General features: G+C 39.5%; 1 protein-coding gene across 1 annotated transcript; it reads left to right on the forward strand.

The window, feature by feature from the left end:
* Positions 1–3,739: 3,739 nt before the first annotated feature.
* Positions 3,740–5,820, forward strand: LOC132148493 (immunoglobulin kappa light chain-like). The gene is made up of 4 exons (XM_059557184.1): positions 3,740–3,893; positions 4,195–4,496; positions 4,747–4,786; positions 5,300–5,820. The coding sequence occupies exons 1-4, from the start codon at positions 3,842–3,844 to the stop codon at positions 5,626–5,628; spliced, it is 723 nt and encodes a 240-aa protein (XP_059413167.1). The 5' UTR covers positions 3,740–3,841; the 3' UTR covers positions 5,629–5,820.
* The last annotated feature ends 9,926 nt before the right edge of the window (positions 5,821–15,746 follow it).

A 15,746-nucleotide genomic window follows, 5' to 3' on the forward strand; every position in this document is an offset into this window, starting at 1 on the left:
CTAACTCTGAAACAACATCATGTACTCGTATAAGTTACACTCAAATAACAGTGACATAATGAGCATTTATAATGAACAGCGGACATCGCGCTAATCGCGAAACACCCATGCTAACCATCAGGCAGTCTAAACTCATGACGCACTATTCATATAGTAAAACTTCTCTAAACACACACAACTCAGCATCGCATCAAACAATTTATACTAAAACTTAGGTGTGTTTTGTGCACTATGTGTTGAATTTACCTGGAAAGAAATATGGAAAAAGATTATTAAAATATATAAATGAGCGCTGCAATGATGGCTTCCTTGACGTATATGACGTTGTGTGGCCACCTCGTAAATTTCTGGCCCAGAAAAAACTGCAGTATTTTCGGATGTATTTTTATTTTTATATTCATGTTAAGTTCTACACTAGACATAAACCCCCAAACAGCCAGCTGATCATCACCCTGTGATTTCCACTTAGAGTGCCCAAAAATGAGCTGTGTAATGTTGGCTAACTTAACGAATTTAGCTATGGCAATGGACATTTTGTTCAAAGGCAAACAACGCTTTCCCGCTCCAGTAACGTTAGACGTGTTTACTACACACCCACCAACTAACAAAAAATTATTTTACCATTTGTGTTCTGGTAAGGTTAACTGGTGAGGGAAAACACCATGGTGTCATTAAATTCGCAGAGTACGGTCAATGTGTTGCTTACAATAATTAAAACTTAACGTCCTTCATTTATAATTAAAATTAAAAAAGAAAAACTCACCTTCCACGGATATTTAGTGTTCTTTAGCACGAGCTTGCATAATGACTCCTGTTGGCAGCTGCTCTAACTCAAAATGGCGTCAACTTCTTTCTGTGTTTCGCGGTATTTGCTCTGTATCACCCTCCCCCAACGTTAACTTACGAGTTAAATTAACATTTACAAACCAGAAAAAAATGACAAGTAGTCAACATAATGTATAAATGTAAGTTTAATATTCGAAAACTTGTACACTTGAGTTCAATTTCCACAACTTATCATTAGAATTGGAGTTAAAGACAAGTAGTACGTTCATTTAACTTAATGGGGCTATAATGTTTTACAGTGTGGGGGCTCTTGGCCCTTACTGGTTTCATGATAGATTTTACTCTGGCTCCAAGACTGTGTGTTTATAAAAGCACATTTAATACAGTCAGAAAAGGCCAGAGAAAATATTCCTTGTTTAATGATGACATAACCATGTACATAGTTACAAACACTGATCCCCATGATGGTGAGTTCAATAAAACAATAAACCGTCAACATCTAAACCTTTGTTGATTTTCAATAAGAGCTACTGTAGTCCTCTGACAGAAATAAAGTCAATCTGGTTAGTAATAAGTGAAGCTGGTAATGCTGTTTTGGGAGTTATTTAATTCTTCTCTATTGAGATCTTGAGAAATAAAATGTCTTTTTATTTCAGTTGATTTCATCTCAGTCTGTGGCTAATGTGAGTTATAGTTCTTGTGTTTTTTCTTTCCTTTGGTGATTATTCTTGTTAACAGCAGCTGTTCATCATTATTGGTCAATCATCACATAATTGTCTTCTTAACTCCAGCAATGCTTCAATGCTACTTTAACAGTCTGTAGTGTGGATACACATGAACACTGAGAAGTGTTTAACACCGGACACTTTGCAATGAACTATACATAAATCTTACCATGACTGACGCATTTAAATCACATTTGTGTTTATTCACTTATGTTAAAACTATGCAATCTAGATTAAGGGAAAATTTGTATGCAGATGAAATACATACAATTCAAATTTAGACCGAAACATTTTTTTAGTGGTACTGTTGGAAACGTGTTAAAAAAGTTGTCGAACAGCAGTCTGTTGACCTATTAAAACCATTTGCATGGCTAAATAATGGATAATTTTGCAGGGATGGGCAGTATTTCAGATACATATTTAAAATATGTATTTATATTTATACTTTATTTGTATTTGTATTTATATTTATACACTCTATTCTAATTCTATTCTTTATTAAAAAAACGTGGCCCTTTTACACTTGCACTCTATTCATTTACTAATTGCTTGTTTTCTTTAAAAAACTTACACTAGCTTCTCTAATCATTTTGTATTCAATCTGTTTTCTTTTTATTTATTTTACACTTAACAAAAGCAAAAAAAGGCCTCTAACACTAGCTTGCTCTATTTTTTAATTTATTTATTGCTATATATACTGTATTAAGCTAACCGAGACTTGTTTTAGCACAAGCATATCATTGCTCTCGTATTGATTTTAAATGCTTCCAAAGTCTCATTTGTAAGTTTGCTTTAGATAAAATTGTTTGTTAAATTACTAAATATAAATGACTAAATGTATTTTACAAAATACTTTTTTGTATTTTAAAACCTTTGAAAATAAAAATCTAATGTAATTTGCATTTAAATATTTTTTCCCACAGTATTTTGTATTTGTAGCCTATTATTATTATTATTATTTATTTTTTCACACAGTATTTTGTATTTGTATTTCAAATACATTTTCATGTATATGTGACCATCTCTGATTATAGATATATAGCCCATTTTTTTGGTCGTAGTCTTTGCTGTAATATTGATTTTTTTGTAGTATTGAGCTCTTTTCCTGCTTCATGGGGAGTAAAATTATTCATATTAAAAGTTAAAAGGCGCACATTAACATACTATATAAAACAAGAAGTAGAAACAACAATTAAGTAACGTTTTCTCAGTGATATTGAGTCATTTTTGTCTCTATGTTGAAAAGCTGTAGATATAAAAGGAAATTTTAATGTTCAGTGAAGCAAAGCGATCTAGTGGAACAAGTCAACTGTGCTCGAACGAAAAAAAGCCAGAACAGAAAGTGTAAGCAAATTCACAGATGAACCTCTATTAATACCAATGAAGGTCTAACAGACAGCTGTGTGCACTTCTGAAACAAAGCTAATAAACAAAATTAGTGTAATGTTGGTTGGTTCTCATATTATACAGTTAATTTTTTTTCCATCTCATTGTTGAAATGAAACTTAAACAGTGTCTGAAAACTACTGAAGCTCTTAGCCTCAGCATTTTATCCAGCAGTGAAGTACTAACAATGAGATATTCAGAGGAGAAAATGAAATAAAAGAAGATTATTAGCAATGATTGATTTTGATTCAGGGGTTTTTCAGCATCTATGATAAGAAATAAATCACCAGCTGGCGTGCTGTTACAGTCATGCCAGAAAGTTTTTTTTTTATTTTCCTATAACAACACATCATGAGGTCGTTATTTACTAATGAACCCATCATATCTTTTAATGGGGGAAGTCTGTGAAATGAGTTAGAATCTTTTTTAGTCTCTTTTTCATTAAAACAAATAAAATTAGTCAGTGACAAACAGCAAAGCACAAACTCAATCCACAAAATCTGCTATTAAATCAAAATCTATAGAATTGAGAATGAATCAGAACGAGCACATTAATATAAACCTGCTGCACTACTGTCAGTCAGAGCTGCTGTTATAGATCATTAATCAACAGCGCTGTGGTGTAGCAGCAAACAACATACTCTCAAAAAATAGACGTCTTCAAGAATTCTTTTAAATTAATTTAATCTTTAAGTAATATGTAGTAAATTTCTGGTGTTACTATTCACTCCCTCACCCTTACCAGAACCACCATCCCCCCACCCACACCTTTTTTTTCCTTTTTAACTTGTATGCAAATTTGGAGATGCACTGATGTGGTGAAAGTGTGTGTGTGTGTGTGTGAGAGACCAAGTGTTCTGCCTCTCCTTATAAACATCAAGCATCTTTATAAGTGCACAAGACACAGGCTGGTCTCTAATCCCTGATCACCTCCACCAGTAACCATGATGATCCTGAGCACCACTGCTCTCGCTGGACTCCTGCTCTCTCTCTCCGGTAAGACATTTCTTCTATTCAGTTTTGTTTCCCAATATGAACGCAAATGTTTCTGTTTTGTTCTTGCCCTCTAAAGCTATTTTTACATTATAATGAGTATTGTCAACATAATGTCCAGGTTAGTTGAGAGAAACAAGGTTAAAACGCAAAAAGACGAAGTGAGAAGTGCTATCAAGCATCTGATCCCATCAGTCGTGTTTTTATTGTATAAACTTGTTGAATAGTTGTGGGGTTCAATGAGAAATCCCTTTGAAGAGAACTCAGGATCACATTAATATCTGGGATTCTTGTGTTTTCCCAGGGTTTGAGGCCATAGTGCAGCTGACCCAAGAGAAGATCATGAACGTGAACACAGGACAAGATGTAAAGATTCACTGCAAGAAAGATAATGGTGGTTATACCATTTCCTGGTACCAGCAGAAAGCTGGAGCTCCTCCAAAGTTCTTACTAGCTGATAGCTACAGAGCCAGTGGTCTGTCCAGCAGATTCACATACACAGACAATGGTGTGGATGAGTACCTGAACATCGCCCGAGTGGAAGCTGAGGACGAAGCGGTGTATTACTGTGGCTGCATCATTTGTCAAAACCATCACAGTGCTGCAGTTCAATGAGCCACTCGTACAAAAACCTCAGAGTGTTTCAGTCATCCTGAAGATCTGTCCCATTCAGTCCAGGAGCGCCAATCCAGGAAGGAGTGATTAGAAAACCTTCTTCATGATTTCTCAGACTGCATGTGTGAAATTGCTCCTGATTTGTGACTTTGAGCTTCAGTATTGTGAACGCTGAGGTGTTCAGTCTAAGCAGCAGCAGTGTGCTGTGGAGACCAGGTTTTTGTACGATGCTGTTGCACAGTGCCATGGCAGCATCGGTGGAGGCACCGAGTTGAGGATCGGTGAGTACTTATCTTTTCTTTGCAGTCATTGAAAAATAAGATGTTCATTTTCATAGAGACATAGTTAGTGGAATATGATTAGATTTTACCCAAATATAACTTAATGGTTTAAATGTTTTAAAGTATTATTATTTGAATTTAAATAGTTTAGTAATAATTTAATACATTAATAATATTTTTTAATTTTTATATTATTTCTTTGTTTTCTTAAGTGACAAATCAATGGTATTTTGTAATAGATAACCACTATGGACTTTATTTATTTAAAATAAACAATGAACTAATGTACTATAAAAAAATATATATTAAAATGCAGACTTTCTCTTTGTATTTTTTGCTTCTATTTCTGACTTCATTTTTTAAAAACAAAACAAAAAAGAATAAATTAAATTTTTTTATTTAATTGATTGATTTTAGAATTTTTGCAGTGAAATGTAATTTTGTATGAAATTTGAAGCATGATGGTCATATCAACATTCTCAGTGACTGTAGTTGTAACTGGTTCCTCCTCAGCTCGTCCGTCGTCTCCTCCGTCCCTGCTCCTGCTGGCTCCTGCTGCTCCTCTGCTCTCTGAGGGAGACGTCAGTGTGGTGTGTGTGGCTCAGGGCTTTTACCCTGACGGTGTCACCGTGTCCTGGTCTGAGGACAGCAGCGGTGTGACGGGGGACGAGGTGCAGACGGCTCCGTATCAGCGTCAGGCCGATGGCACCTTCTCCCAGACCAGTGTCCTGAAGCTCAGTAAGCAGCGCTGGAGCTCTGGGAGAACCTACACGTGCAGCCTGAGTCACCCGGCGCTTTCCACACCGCTGAGCCAGAGCACCAGCCTCAACCAGTGTGTGTAGACCGATCACACACAGCTGAGTTACATAAAGAGAGAAATATATATAATGCATCTCAGTGAACACAACTTGTCTTTAATAATGAGTGTGTTGTCCATTTAAACAAGTTCTTCTGTTATTGTGAAAAGAGTCTCGTGGAGCTCTACTTTGTTGCTTACTCTAGTAAATAAAGCATTTAAATGTTTCAAATGAAAACTATAGAGTCTAAATGTTTTGCAGCGTTTGTTCCCTTTTTTTCTAATTATAAATAAAAGTTTCATTTTCAGTTTTCAGTTTTCTTGTCACATGAGATCTGATTTGCATATGGTTGATCATCAGTGCATGAAGAGAACAAGAAAGCCTTTTTTGGACAGAGAATTAACAAAATGCAGTGAGGACATTCAATCAAGAGTTTATGATAAAAATATGCTGCAATGCAACAACTGTTTGTGCAGTAGTGTTAAAGAAAAGTTGAGTCTGATCAGAATCTGAACTTGGGTTTGTGGATGTTCTACAACATTAAATGTACCATTTTGATGTAGCTTGCTGCACTCAGGGTTGAGGAACCAGTCCTGAATAGAGTTATTCCTAGTGAATAGTGGGATTTACGACCTTTTACTTTAATGTGGTATTTAATGTTGCTAAAGCTCTCAAGGGTCAAAATTTCCATTTCCATTTTTTTACAGCAATCAATATATTGACAATACTCCACAAGAGATCACATTTCATTTCTGTCAAAATACATTATCTTTTAAAGACTAGCATCTAACAATTATTTCAGAACAATTGTGAAAGTTCCAGGGTGAGTCTCCAGGGGGCGCAGTGTGCCTGCAGGACTCCTTTAACCTCTGGTTTCCAGTGGTGGTAATGACTTCCTCCCCCCAAAAAAGATGATCCCATTAAATCTCAGGTTTACTGGTGAACCCGGAAATAAAGAGGACATAACAGACTGGAAACAGTGCTTTTATTCACAATGAATAAAAAACACCCTGAAACATTAAGTAAGGTGATGCACCACAACATGTAAGTGCCGTCTGGACACCGGAGTGTGTTATTTGTGTATACCCGTGTATGATGTAATGAAGGATGGTCAGACCAATCAGATTCAAGCATTCAGCCAGATTATGGTATAAATATTTTTATCTTGTGATGTGTTTAGTGATGCTGCTGCCAATTTTTCTGATTAGTGCAGCATTTTTTGTAAAAAGTTACTTTAAGCTGCTCTGTTCTGCTCTTGGACCTTACTGGTTTTATGATAGATTTTTATCTGGCTCCGTGACTGTGTGTTTATAAAAACAAAACTATGTATATAGTAAACACTGATCAAACACTGAAAACACTGATCTCCATGATGGTGATTTCAAACAATAAAACATCAACATCCAAACCTGTGTGAAGAGCTGCTGTAGTCGTCTGACAGAAATAAAGTCAATCTGGTTAGTAATAAGTGAAGCTGGTAATGCTGTTTTTGGAGTTATTTAATTGCAGTTATTGAGTTATTGAGATCTTGTGAAATAAAATGTATTTTTATTTCAGGTGATTTCATCTCAGTCTGTGGCTGAAGTCAGTTGTAGTTCTTGTGTTCCTCTTTTCCTTGGTGATTCTTCTTGTTAACAGCAGCTGTTCATCATTATTGGTCAATCATCACATAATGGTCTTCTTAACTCTAAAGAAATATCTTCTTAACTCTAAAGTAGCATTGAACACACTTTCAATGCTACTTTAACACTCTGTAGTGTGGGCTGAGAGCTGCAACCTGTGGTGTCGCTGTTGTACAGTGTTTTTCCTGCTTCCTGCTGGACTTGCTGCTGTTTGTGGCCATAGCTTCATGTAGCTTTGTGTTTCTGTAGAATCTCTATCTTACTATCACTCTCTGTTGTTAAAATTTATAAAATATAAATTACTTCTCACCATATATATATGATATTATCTATCAGTCTAATCCGATTAATTTGATAATTTGCTTTTATCCTTAATCCGCGAGTGCAGCATGTTAGCATTCGTGAGCTTGTCATTAGCGTATCCATTCGTGCCTATCGCTGTTTTCTTTTTCCTTTCTCCTCTCCTCTCTCTCACTCAGGTTTTTCACACGTTTATCAAACAACTGGTAAGAATTTTTCATCAAGCACTGTGAGTAATGGCTTCTCCTGCTATTGTTATTTGATTAAAGACCCCTCTCTTTAACCTGGTTTACACATAACATACTAATATGCTTTTAATATCCAAATCCGTTAAAGGATTTTTAGGCTGCATTAATTAGGTAAACCGGAACCGGGAACACTTCCCATAACACCCGATGTACTTACTACATCATTAGAAGAATGGCATCTACGCTAATATTTGTCTGTTTCTCTCTTGTTCCGAGGTCACCGTGGCCACCAGATCCAGTCTGTGTCCAGATCAGAGGGTCACTGCAGTCACCCGGATCCAGTACGTATCCAGACCAGATGGTGGATCAGCACCTAGAAAGGACCTCTACATCCCTGAAAGACAGCGAAGACCAGGACAACTAGAGCCCCAGATACAGATCCCCTGTAAAGACCTTGTCTCAGAGGACCACCAGGACAAGACCACAGGAAACAGATGATTCTTCTGCACAATCTGACTTTGCTGCAGCCTGGAATTGAACTACTGGTTTAGTCTGGTCAGAGGAGAACTGCCCCACCAACTGAGCCTAGTTTCTCTCAAGGTTTTCTTCTCCATTCTGTCACCGATGGAGTTTCGGTTCCTTGCCGCCGTCACCTCTGGCTTGCTTAGTTGGGGTCACTTCATCTACAGCGATGCACAGACACTATTTAACTGAACAGAGATGACATCACTGAATTCAATGATGAACTGCCTTTAACTATCATTTTGCATTATTGACACTGTTTTCTTAATGAATGTTGTTCAGTTGCTTTGACACAATCGGTTTTGTTTAAAATGCTATATAAATAAAGGTGACTTGACTTGGAAACACATGAACACTGAGCAGTGTTTAAGACCAGAGACTTTGCAGTGAACTATACATAATTTGAATCACATTTGTGTTTATTCACTTATGTTAAAACTATGTAATCTAAATGGATGGAAATTTTGTATGCAGATGAAATGCATACGGTTTAAATTTAGACCTAAACTTTTTTGTGTGTGTGTGTGTACAACAGTGGTACTGTTGGAAATGCATTATAAAAAACAGCAGTCTGTTGACCTATTACAACCATGGCTAAATAATGGATATTTATTCAGATACATATTTAAAATATGTATTTATAGTTATCCTTTATTTATATATGTACATAAACAATATTTATATTATACTATCTTTTTTAATTCTATTCTTTATAAAAAAAAAACTTGCCCCTTTTAGACTTGCACACTTATTCATTTACTCCTTGTTTTCTTTAAAAACAAAACTAACACTTGCTTCTCTAATATTTTTGTATTCTCTCTGTTTGTTTTCTTTATTCTGTATTTTTTTATAAACTTAAAAAAGGCGTCTAACACTAGCTTGCTCTATTCTTTTTTATTTATTATATAAAAAATAAAAATAAAAACTGCTACATGTACTGCATTAAGCTAACTGAGACTTGTTTTAGCATATCATTGCTCTCTTAATGATTTTGATTGCTTCCAAAGTCCTCATTTGTAAGTTTACTTTGGATAAAAGTGTCTGATAAATGATCTATTAATAATAATAACATTAATATTAATAATAATCTATTATAGATGTGTGGGGGTAATGAACTAAAGCCACAAATAATGAGCTCATTTCATACTTCATGGGGAGTAAAATTATTCTTATTAAGTTAAAAGGCGCACGTTAATATACCATATAAAACATGAATTAGCAACAGCAAGTAAATAACTTTTCTCAGTGATATTGCTGAATTTGATAAAGCTGTAACACACAAGATGGAGCAGTGAGCATGTGACTAGAAATATATCTATCTTTATTACAAGTAGTAATATCTATATGCTCCACATAGCATTAATAAACAGTAGGTGGAGGTCTATATGGTGCTCATTCTGCCAGTAACTCAGACAAGGAACATCCATCAGGAGCGTCCAGTAATAAGAGATCCACATTACAGAAAACCATAAAGATTCAGTGCCAAAAATACTGGGAATATTCCCCTCATGACAAACTTATGCTTCCAAACCAGCATGAATTATGGGACACATGAATCAATAAATAAACTTGAATGAATGCATACACATTTGGATATATATATATATATATATATATATATGTGTGTGTGTGTGTATGTGAATGTATATATGTATATATATATATATTTTTTTTTTTAAAGCTATACAAATAATCTGAAGGGAATACAACTCATTATATCCTCTAAATGTATAGGGAGTGAACATACATTTACTAATATATATATATATATATATATATAAACACACACTTGGAAAGCAAATTTTTGATATGAAAAGTCTTGTATTCTGTGAAATTGAATAAAATAATTTTATTATTAAAACAAGAACAAATATCTGCCTGTGAGCTCAGAAAAATTCTTATCACAATAGAAAAATAATTTTCATACCCCAGTGACAGATATTGTTGTTAAGTATAAACAAGACCGTTTCCATTCATTTTGCATCTCAAATAATTGTATCTTGATTTAATATTTATATTCTGTATTTGTATAGGGACAAAAACTCAGGAAGACATTAATTTTTGGCAGTGCATGTACATTTATTGCCTTGATGAACTTAAGACTTTCTGCTCTGTTTTAAGACCTTTTAAGGCTTAAAACCGTGGAAGGATGAATCAAGACTATTTAAGACAATGAACTGGAGTAATAAAGTGAAGCCCTATAAATGAGATTAGTAGATGATATTACAGGCAGGGGCGCCCCCAAGGGGTGGCCAGGGCCACCCCTGTATAAACTCTGGCCACCCCTGTGGCCACCCCTAGGATTATTTGCAGTGGGACCTATTAATTTAAATGCAGAATGTAAACTCACAATAGTTTAAGAAGTGAAAAAAGTGCAGCACCTGCTGCAGCCACAGTTTTGCGTCTCTGAGCAACATTAAAGTGTTTCGTTCCTGAATGAATCAACCGTTTAAATGATTCGGTTCAATCGCAATGACTCACTTATTAACAGTGACTCGCTGCACCTTTTGGCGGTTTTAATTTCACATTTTATGGAACCTTTTCATTTTTTAAATAATTTCAAACATCAGTTTTCAATGTTTTATCTTTAAAATATCAAAACATTATTTATTCATTTGTAACTGCAGGTTAAAGTATTCCATGTTCCACGGAGCTGCATTAAACAGTGTGTAAAAACATCTAAATGGCACTTCAGATGCAGCTTCTGTTTTATCTGCATTGCAAAGATCAATTTTGTTGATACTGATTGCATTTGCTTGCTAACAGCCCAAATGCAAGTATTTGACCTAAAATATGGTGCACACTTTTAGAAAAAAAAAAAATCAGGTGTCAGCACAATTAAAAATACGATATCAGCACAATTACACTCAGCACAATAGTGTAATTATCGTTATCGATAAAATCCTAGAACTCACAGATATAACTTTTTGTCTATATTGCAAACCCTTAATTTTTTTTTCTTTATTTTAATGTGCCACCCCAAAATTTAATGTGGCCTCATTTGGCCACCCCTGTTAACATTTTCTGGGGGCGCCACTGATTACAGGTAAACCTCAAGAAACTTGAAAATTGTCTGTGAAAGTTACCTGTCTGACATTCAGCACCATTATAAAATGTAAGAAATATCCATTTGGTGTTGCTTTAAACTATATTGCACTACTCGATGCAAAAGTGATTTTGTCTTTTTTTGTAGTAGTTCAATTTGAAACAAAAATGTCATGAATACATTTTAAAGCTGTCTGGGTTTTCTCTACAGTGCGGCACTCATTCTCAGCTGGAAACTACCACAAAATCAGTGTACACACAAGTGCTTTAAAACAGCTGTTACTCACGGTCACGTATTAAGCACTTTACAACTGACTAAATCTAGCTACTGTAAGTCCCTGCAAACTAACATAGCAATAAAACCTGATAAAACAGCATGAATCAAATGAAAGCCTCAGCATAAAAAAATTGAAAGAAAGTGTAATTTAATATTAATATTCTTTCTTTATTTTTTCTTTATTTTGCAATGAGCTCTAAAAGCTGAAGAAATCTCTACTTTGTCTCCCTGCCTCTTGTTTCCCCTCTCTCTCATTTCTTGGTCGCTTCTTTCTTGGCCTCTCGTTCTTGTCTCTCTCTTTCTCTTATTTCCTCCCTTTCCATCATCTCTCTCCATCTCCTCTCCTCCCTTTCGTCTGCTTCCCTCTCTCCATCTCCTCTCCTCCCTTTCTTCTGCTTCCCTCTCTCCATCTCCTCTCCTCCCTTTCTTCTGCTTCCCTCTCTCCATCTCCTCTCCTCCCTTTCTTCTGCTTCCCTCTCTCCATCTCCTCTCCTCCCTTTCTTCTGCTTCCCTCTCTCCATCTCCTCTCCTCCCTTTCGTCTGCTTCCCTCTCTCCATCTCCTCTCCTCCCTTTCTTCTGCTTCCCTCTCTCCATCTCCTCTCCTCCCTTTCTTCTGCTTCCCTCTCTCCATCTCCTCTCCTCCCTTTCTTCTGCTTCCCTCTCTCCATCTCCTCTCCTCCCTTTCTTCTGCTTCCCTCTCTCCATCTCCTCTCCTCCCTTTCTTCTGCTTCCTTCTCTCCATCTTCTCTCCTCCCTTTCTTCTGCTTCCCTCTCTCCATCTCCTCTCCTCCCTTTCCATCATCTCTCTCCATCTCCTCTCCTCCCTTTCTTCTGCTTCCCTCTCCTCCATCTTCTCTCCTCCCTTTCTTCTGCTTCCTTCTCTCCATCTCCTCTCCTCCCTTTCTTCTGCTTCCCTCTCTCCATCTCCTCTCCTCCCTTTCTTCTGCTTCCCTCTCTCCATCTCCTCTCCTCCCTTTCTTCTGCTTCCCTCTCTCCATCTCCTCTCCTCCCTTTCTTCTGCTTCCTTCTCTCCATCTTCTCTCCTCCCTTTCTTCTGCTTCCCTCTCTCCATCTCCTCTCCTCCCTTTCCATCATCTCTCTCCATCTCCTCTCCTCCCTTTCCATCATCTCTCTCCATCTCCTCTCCTCCCTTTCTTCTGCTTCCCTCTCTCCATCTCCTCTCCTCCCTTTCTTCTGCTTCCCTCTCTCCATCTCCTCTCCTCCCTTTCTTCTGCTTCCCTCTCTCCATCTCCTCTCCTCCCTTTCTTCTGCTTCCCTCTCTCCATCTCCTCTCCTCCCTTTCTTCTGCTTCCCTCTCTCCATCTCCTCTCCTCCCTTTCTTCTGCTTCCTTCTCTCCATCTTCTCTCCTCCCTTTCTTCTGCTTCCCTCTCTCCATCTCCTCTCCTCCCTTTCCATCATCTCTCTCCATCTCCTCTCCTCCCTTTCCATCATCTCTCTCCATCTCCTCTCCTCCCTTTCTTCTGCTTCCCTCTCTCCATCTCCTCTCCTCCCTTTCTTCTGCTTCCCTCTCTCCATCTCCTCTCCTCCCTTTCTTCTGCTTCCCTCTCTCCATCTCCTCTCCTCCCTTTCTTCTGCTTCCCTCTCTCCATCTCCTCTCCTCCCTTTCTTCTGCTTCCCTCTCTCCATCTCCTCTCCTCCCTTTCTTCTGCTTCCTTCTCTCCATCTTCTCTCCTCCCTTTCTTCTGCTTCCCTCTCTCCATCTCCTCTCCTCCCTTTCCATCATCTCTCTCCATCTCCTCTCCTCCCTTTCTTCTGCTTCCCTCTCTCCATCTTCTCTCCTCCCTTTCTTCTGCTTCCCTCTCTCCATCTCCTCTCCTCCCTTTCTTCTGCTTCCCTCTCTCCATCTCCTCTCCTCCCTTTCTTCTGCTTCCCTCTCTCCATCTCCTCTCCTCCCTTTCTTCTGCTTCCCTCTCTCCATCTCCTCTCCTCCCTTTCTTCTGCTTCCCTCTCTCCATCTCCTCTCCTCCCTTTCTTCTGCTTCCCTCTCTCCATCTCCTCTCCTCCCTTTCTTCTGCTTCCCTCTCTCCATCTCCTCTCCTCCCTTTCTTCTGCTTCCCTCTCTCCATCTCCTCTCCTCCCTTTCTTCTGCTTCCCTCTCTCCATCTTCTCTCCTCCCTTTCTTCTGCTTCCCTCTCTCCATCTCCTCTCCTCCCTTTCTTCTGCTTCCTTCTCTCCATCTTCTCTCCTCCCTTTCTTCTGCTTCCCTCTCTCCATCTCCTCTCCTCCCTTTCCATCATCTCTCTCCATCTCCTCTCCTCCCTTTCTTCTGCTTCCCTCTCTCCATCTCCTCTCCTCCCTTTCTTCTGCTTCCCTCTCTCCATCTCTCCTCCCTTTCTTCTGCTTCCCTCTCTCCATCTCCTCTCCTCCCTTTCTTCTGCTTCCTTCTCTCCATCTTCTCTCCTCCCTTTCTTCTGCTTCCCTCTCTCATCTCCTCTCCTCCCTTTCCATCATCTCTCTCCATCTTCTCTCCTCCCTTTCTTCTGCTTCCCTCTCTCCATCTCCTCTCCTCCCTTTCTTCTGCTTCCCTCTCTCCATCTCCTCTCCTCCCTTTCTTCTGCTTCCCTCTCTCCATCTCCTCTCCTCCCTTTCTTCTGCTTCCCTCTCTCCATCTCCTCTCCTCCCTTTCTTCTGCTTCCCTCTCTCCATCTCCTCTCCTCCCTTTCTTCTGCTTCCCTCTCTCCATCTCCTCTCCTCCCTTTCTTCTGCTTCCTTCTCTCCATCTTCTCTCCTCCCTTTCTTCTGCTTCCCTCTCTCCATCTCCTCTCCTCCCTTTCCATCATCTCTCTCCATCTCCTCTCCTCCCTTTCTTCTGCTTCCCTCTCTCCATCTTCTCTCCTCCCTTTCTTCTGCTTCCCTCTCTCCATCTCCTCTCCTCCCTTTCTTCTGCTTCCCTCTCCATCTCCTCTCCTCCCTTTCTTCTGCTTCCCTCTCTCCATCTCCTCTCCTCCCTTTCTTCTGCTTCCCTCTCTCCATCTCCTCTCCTCCCTTTCTTCTGCTTCCCTCTCTCCATCTCCTCTCCTCCCTTTCTTCTGCTTCCCTCTCTCCATCTCCTCTCCTCCCTTTCTTCTGCTTCCTTCTCTCCATCTTCTCTCCTCCCTTTCTTCTGCTTCCCTCTCTCCATCTCCTCTCCTCCCTTTCCATCATCTCTCTCCATCTCCTCTCCTCCCTTTCTTCTGCTTCCCTCTCTCCATCTCCTCTCCTCCCTTTCTTCTGCTTCCCTCTCTCCATCTCCTCTCCTCCCTTTCTTCTGCTTCCCTCTCTCCATCTCCTCTCCTCCCTTTCTTCTGCTTCCCTCTCTCCATCTCCTCTCCTCCCTTTCTTCTGCTTCCCTCTCTCCATCTCCTCTCCTCCCTTTCTTCTGCTTCCCTCTCTCCATCTCCTCTCCTCCCTTTCTTCTGCTTCCCTCTCTCCATCTCCTCTCCTCCCTTTCTTCTGCTTCCCTCTCTCCATCTCCTCTCCTCCCTTTCTTCTGCTTCCCTCTCTCCATCTCCTCTCCTCCCTTTCTTCTGCTTCCCTCTCTCCATCTCCTCTCCTCCCTTTCTTCTGCTTCCCTCTCTCCATCTTCTCTCCTCCCTTTCTTCTGCTTCCCTCTCTCCATCTCCTCTCCTCCCTTTCTTCTGCTTCCTTCTCTCCATCTTCTCTCCTCCCTTTCTTCTGCTTCCCTCTCTCCATCTCCTCTCCTCCCTTTCCATCATCTCTCTCCATCTCCTCTCCTCCCTTTCTTCTGCTTCCCTCTCTCCATCTCCTCTCCTCCCTTTCTTCTGCTTCCCTCTCTCCATCTCTCCTCCCTTTCTTCTGCTTCCCTCTCTCCATCTCCTCTCCTCCCTTTCTTCTGCTTCCTTCTCTCCATCTTCTCTCCTCCCTTTCTTCTGCTTCCCTCTCTCCATCTCCTCTCCTCCCTTTCCATCATCTCTCTCCATCTTCTCTCCTCCCTTTCTTCTGCTTCCCTCTCTCCATCTTCTCTCCTCCCTTTCTTCTGCTTCCCTCTCTCCATCTCCTCTCCTCCCTTTCTTCTGCTTCCCTCTCTCCATCTCCTCTCCTCCCTTTCTTCTGCTTCCCTCTCTCCATCTCCTCTCCTCCCTTTCTTCTGCTTCCCTCTCTCCATCTCCTCTCCTCCCTTTCTTCTGCTTCCCTCTCTCCATCTCCTCTCCTCCCTTTCTTCTGCTTCCTTCTCTCCATCTCCTCT

The sequence above is a fragment of the Carassius carassius genome, chromosome 9, assembly GCF_963082965.1.
Source record: "Carassius carassius chromosome 9, fCarCar2.1, whole genome shotgun sequence".
Classification (NCBI taxonomy): Eukaryota; Metazoa; Chordata; class Actinopteri; order Cypriniformes; family Cyprinidae; genus Carassius; species Carassius carassius.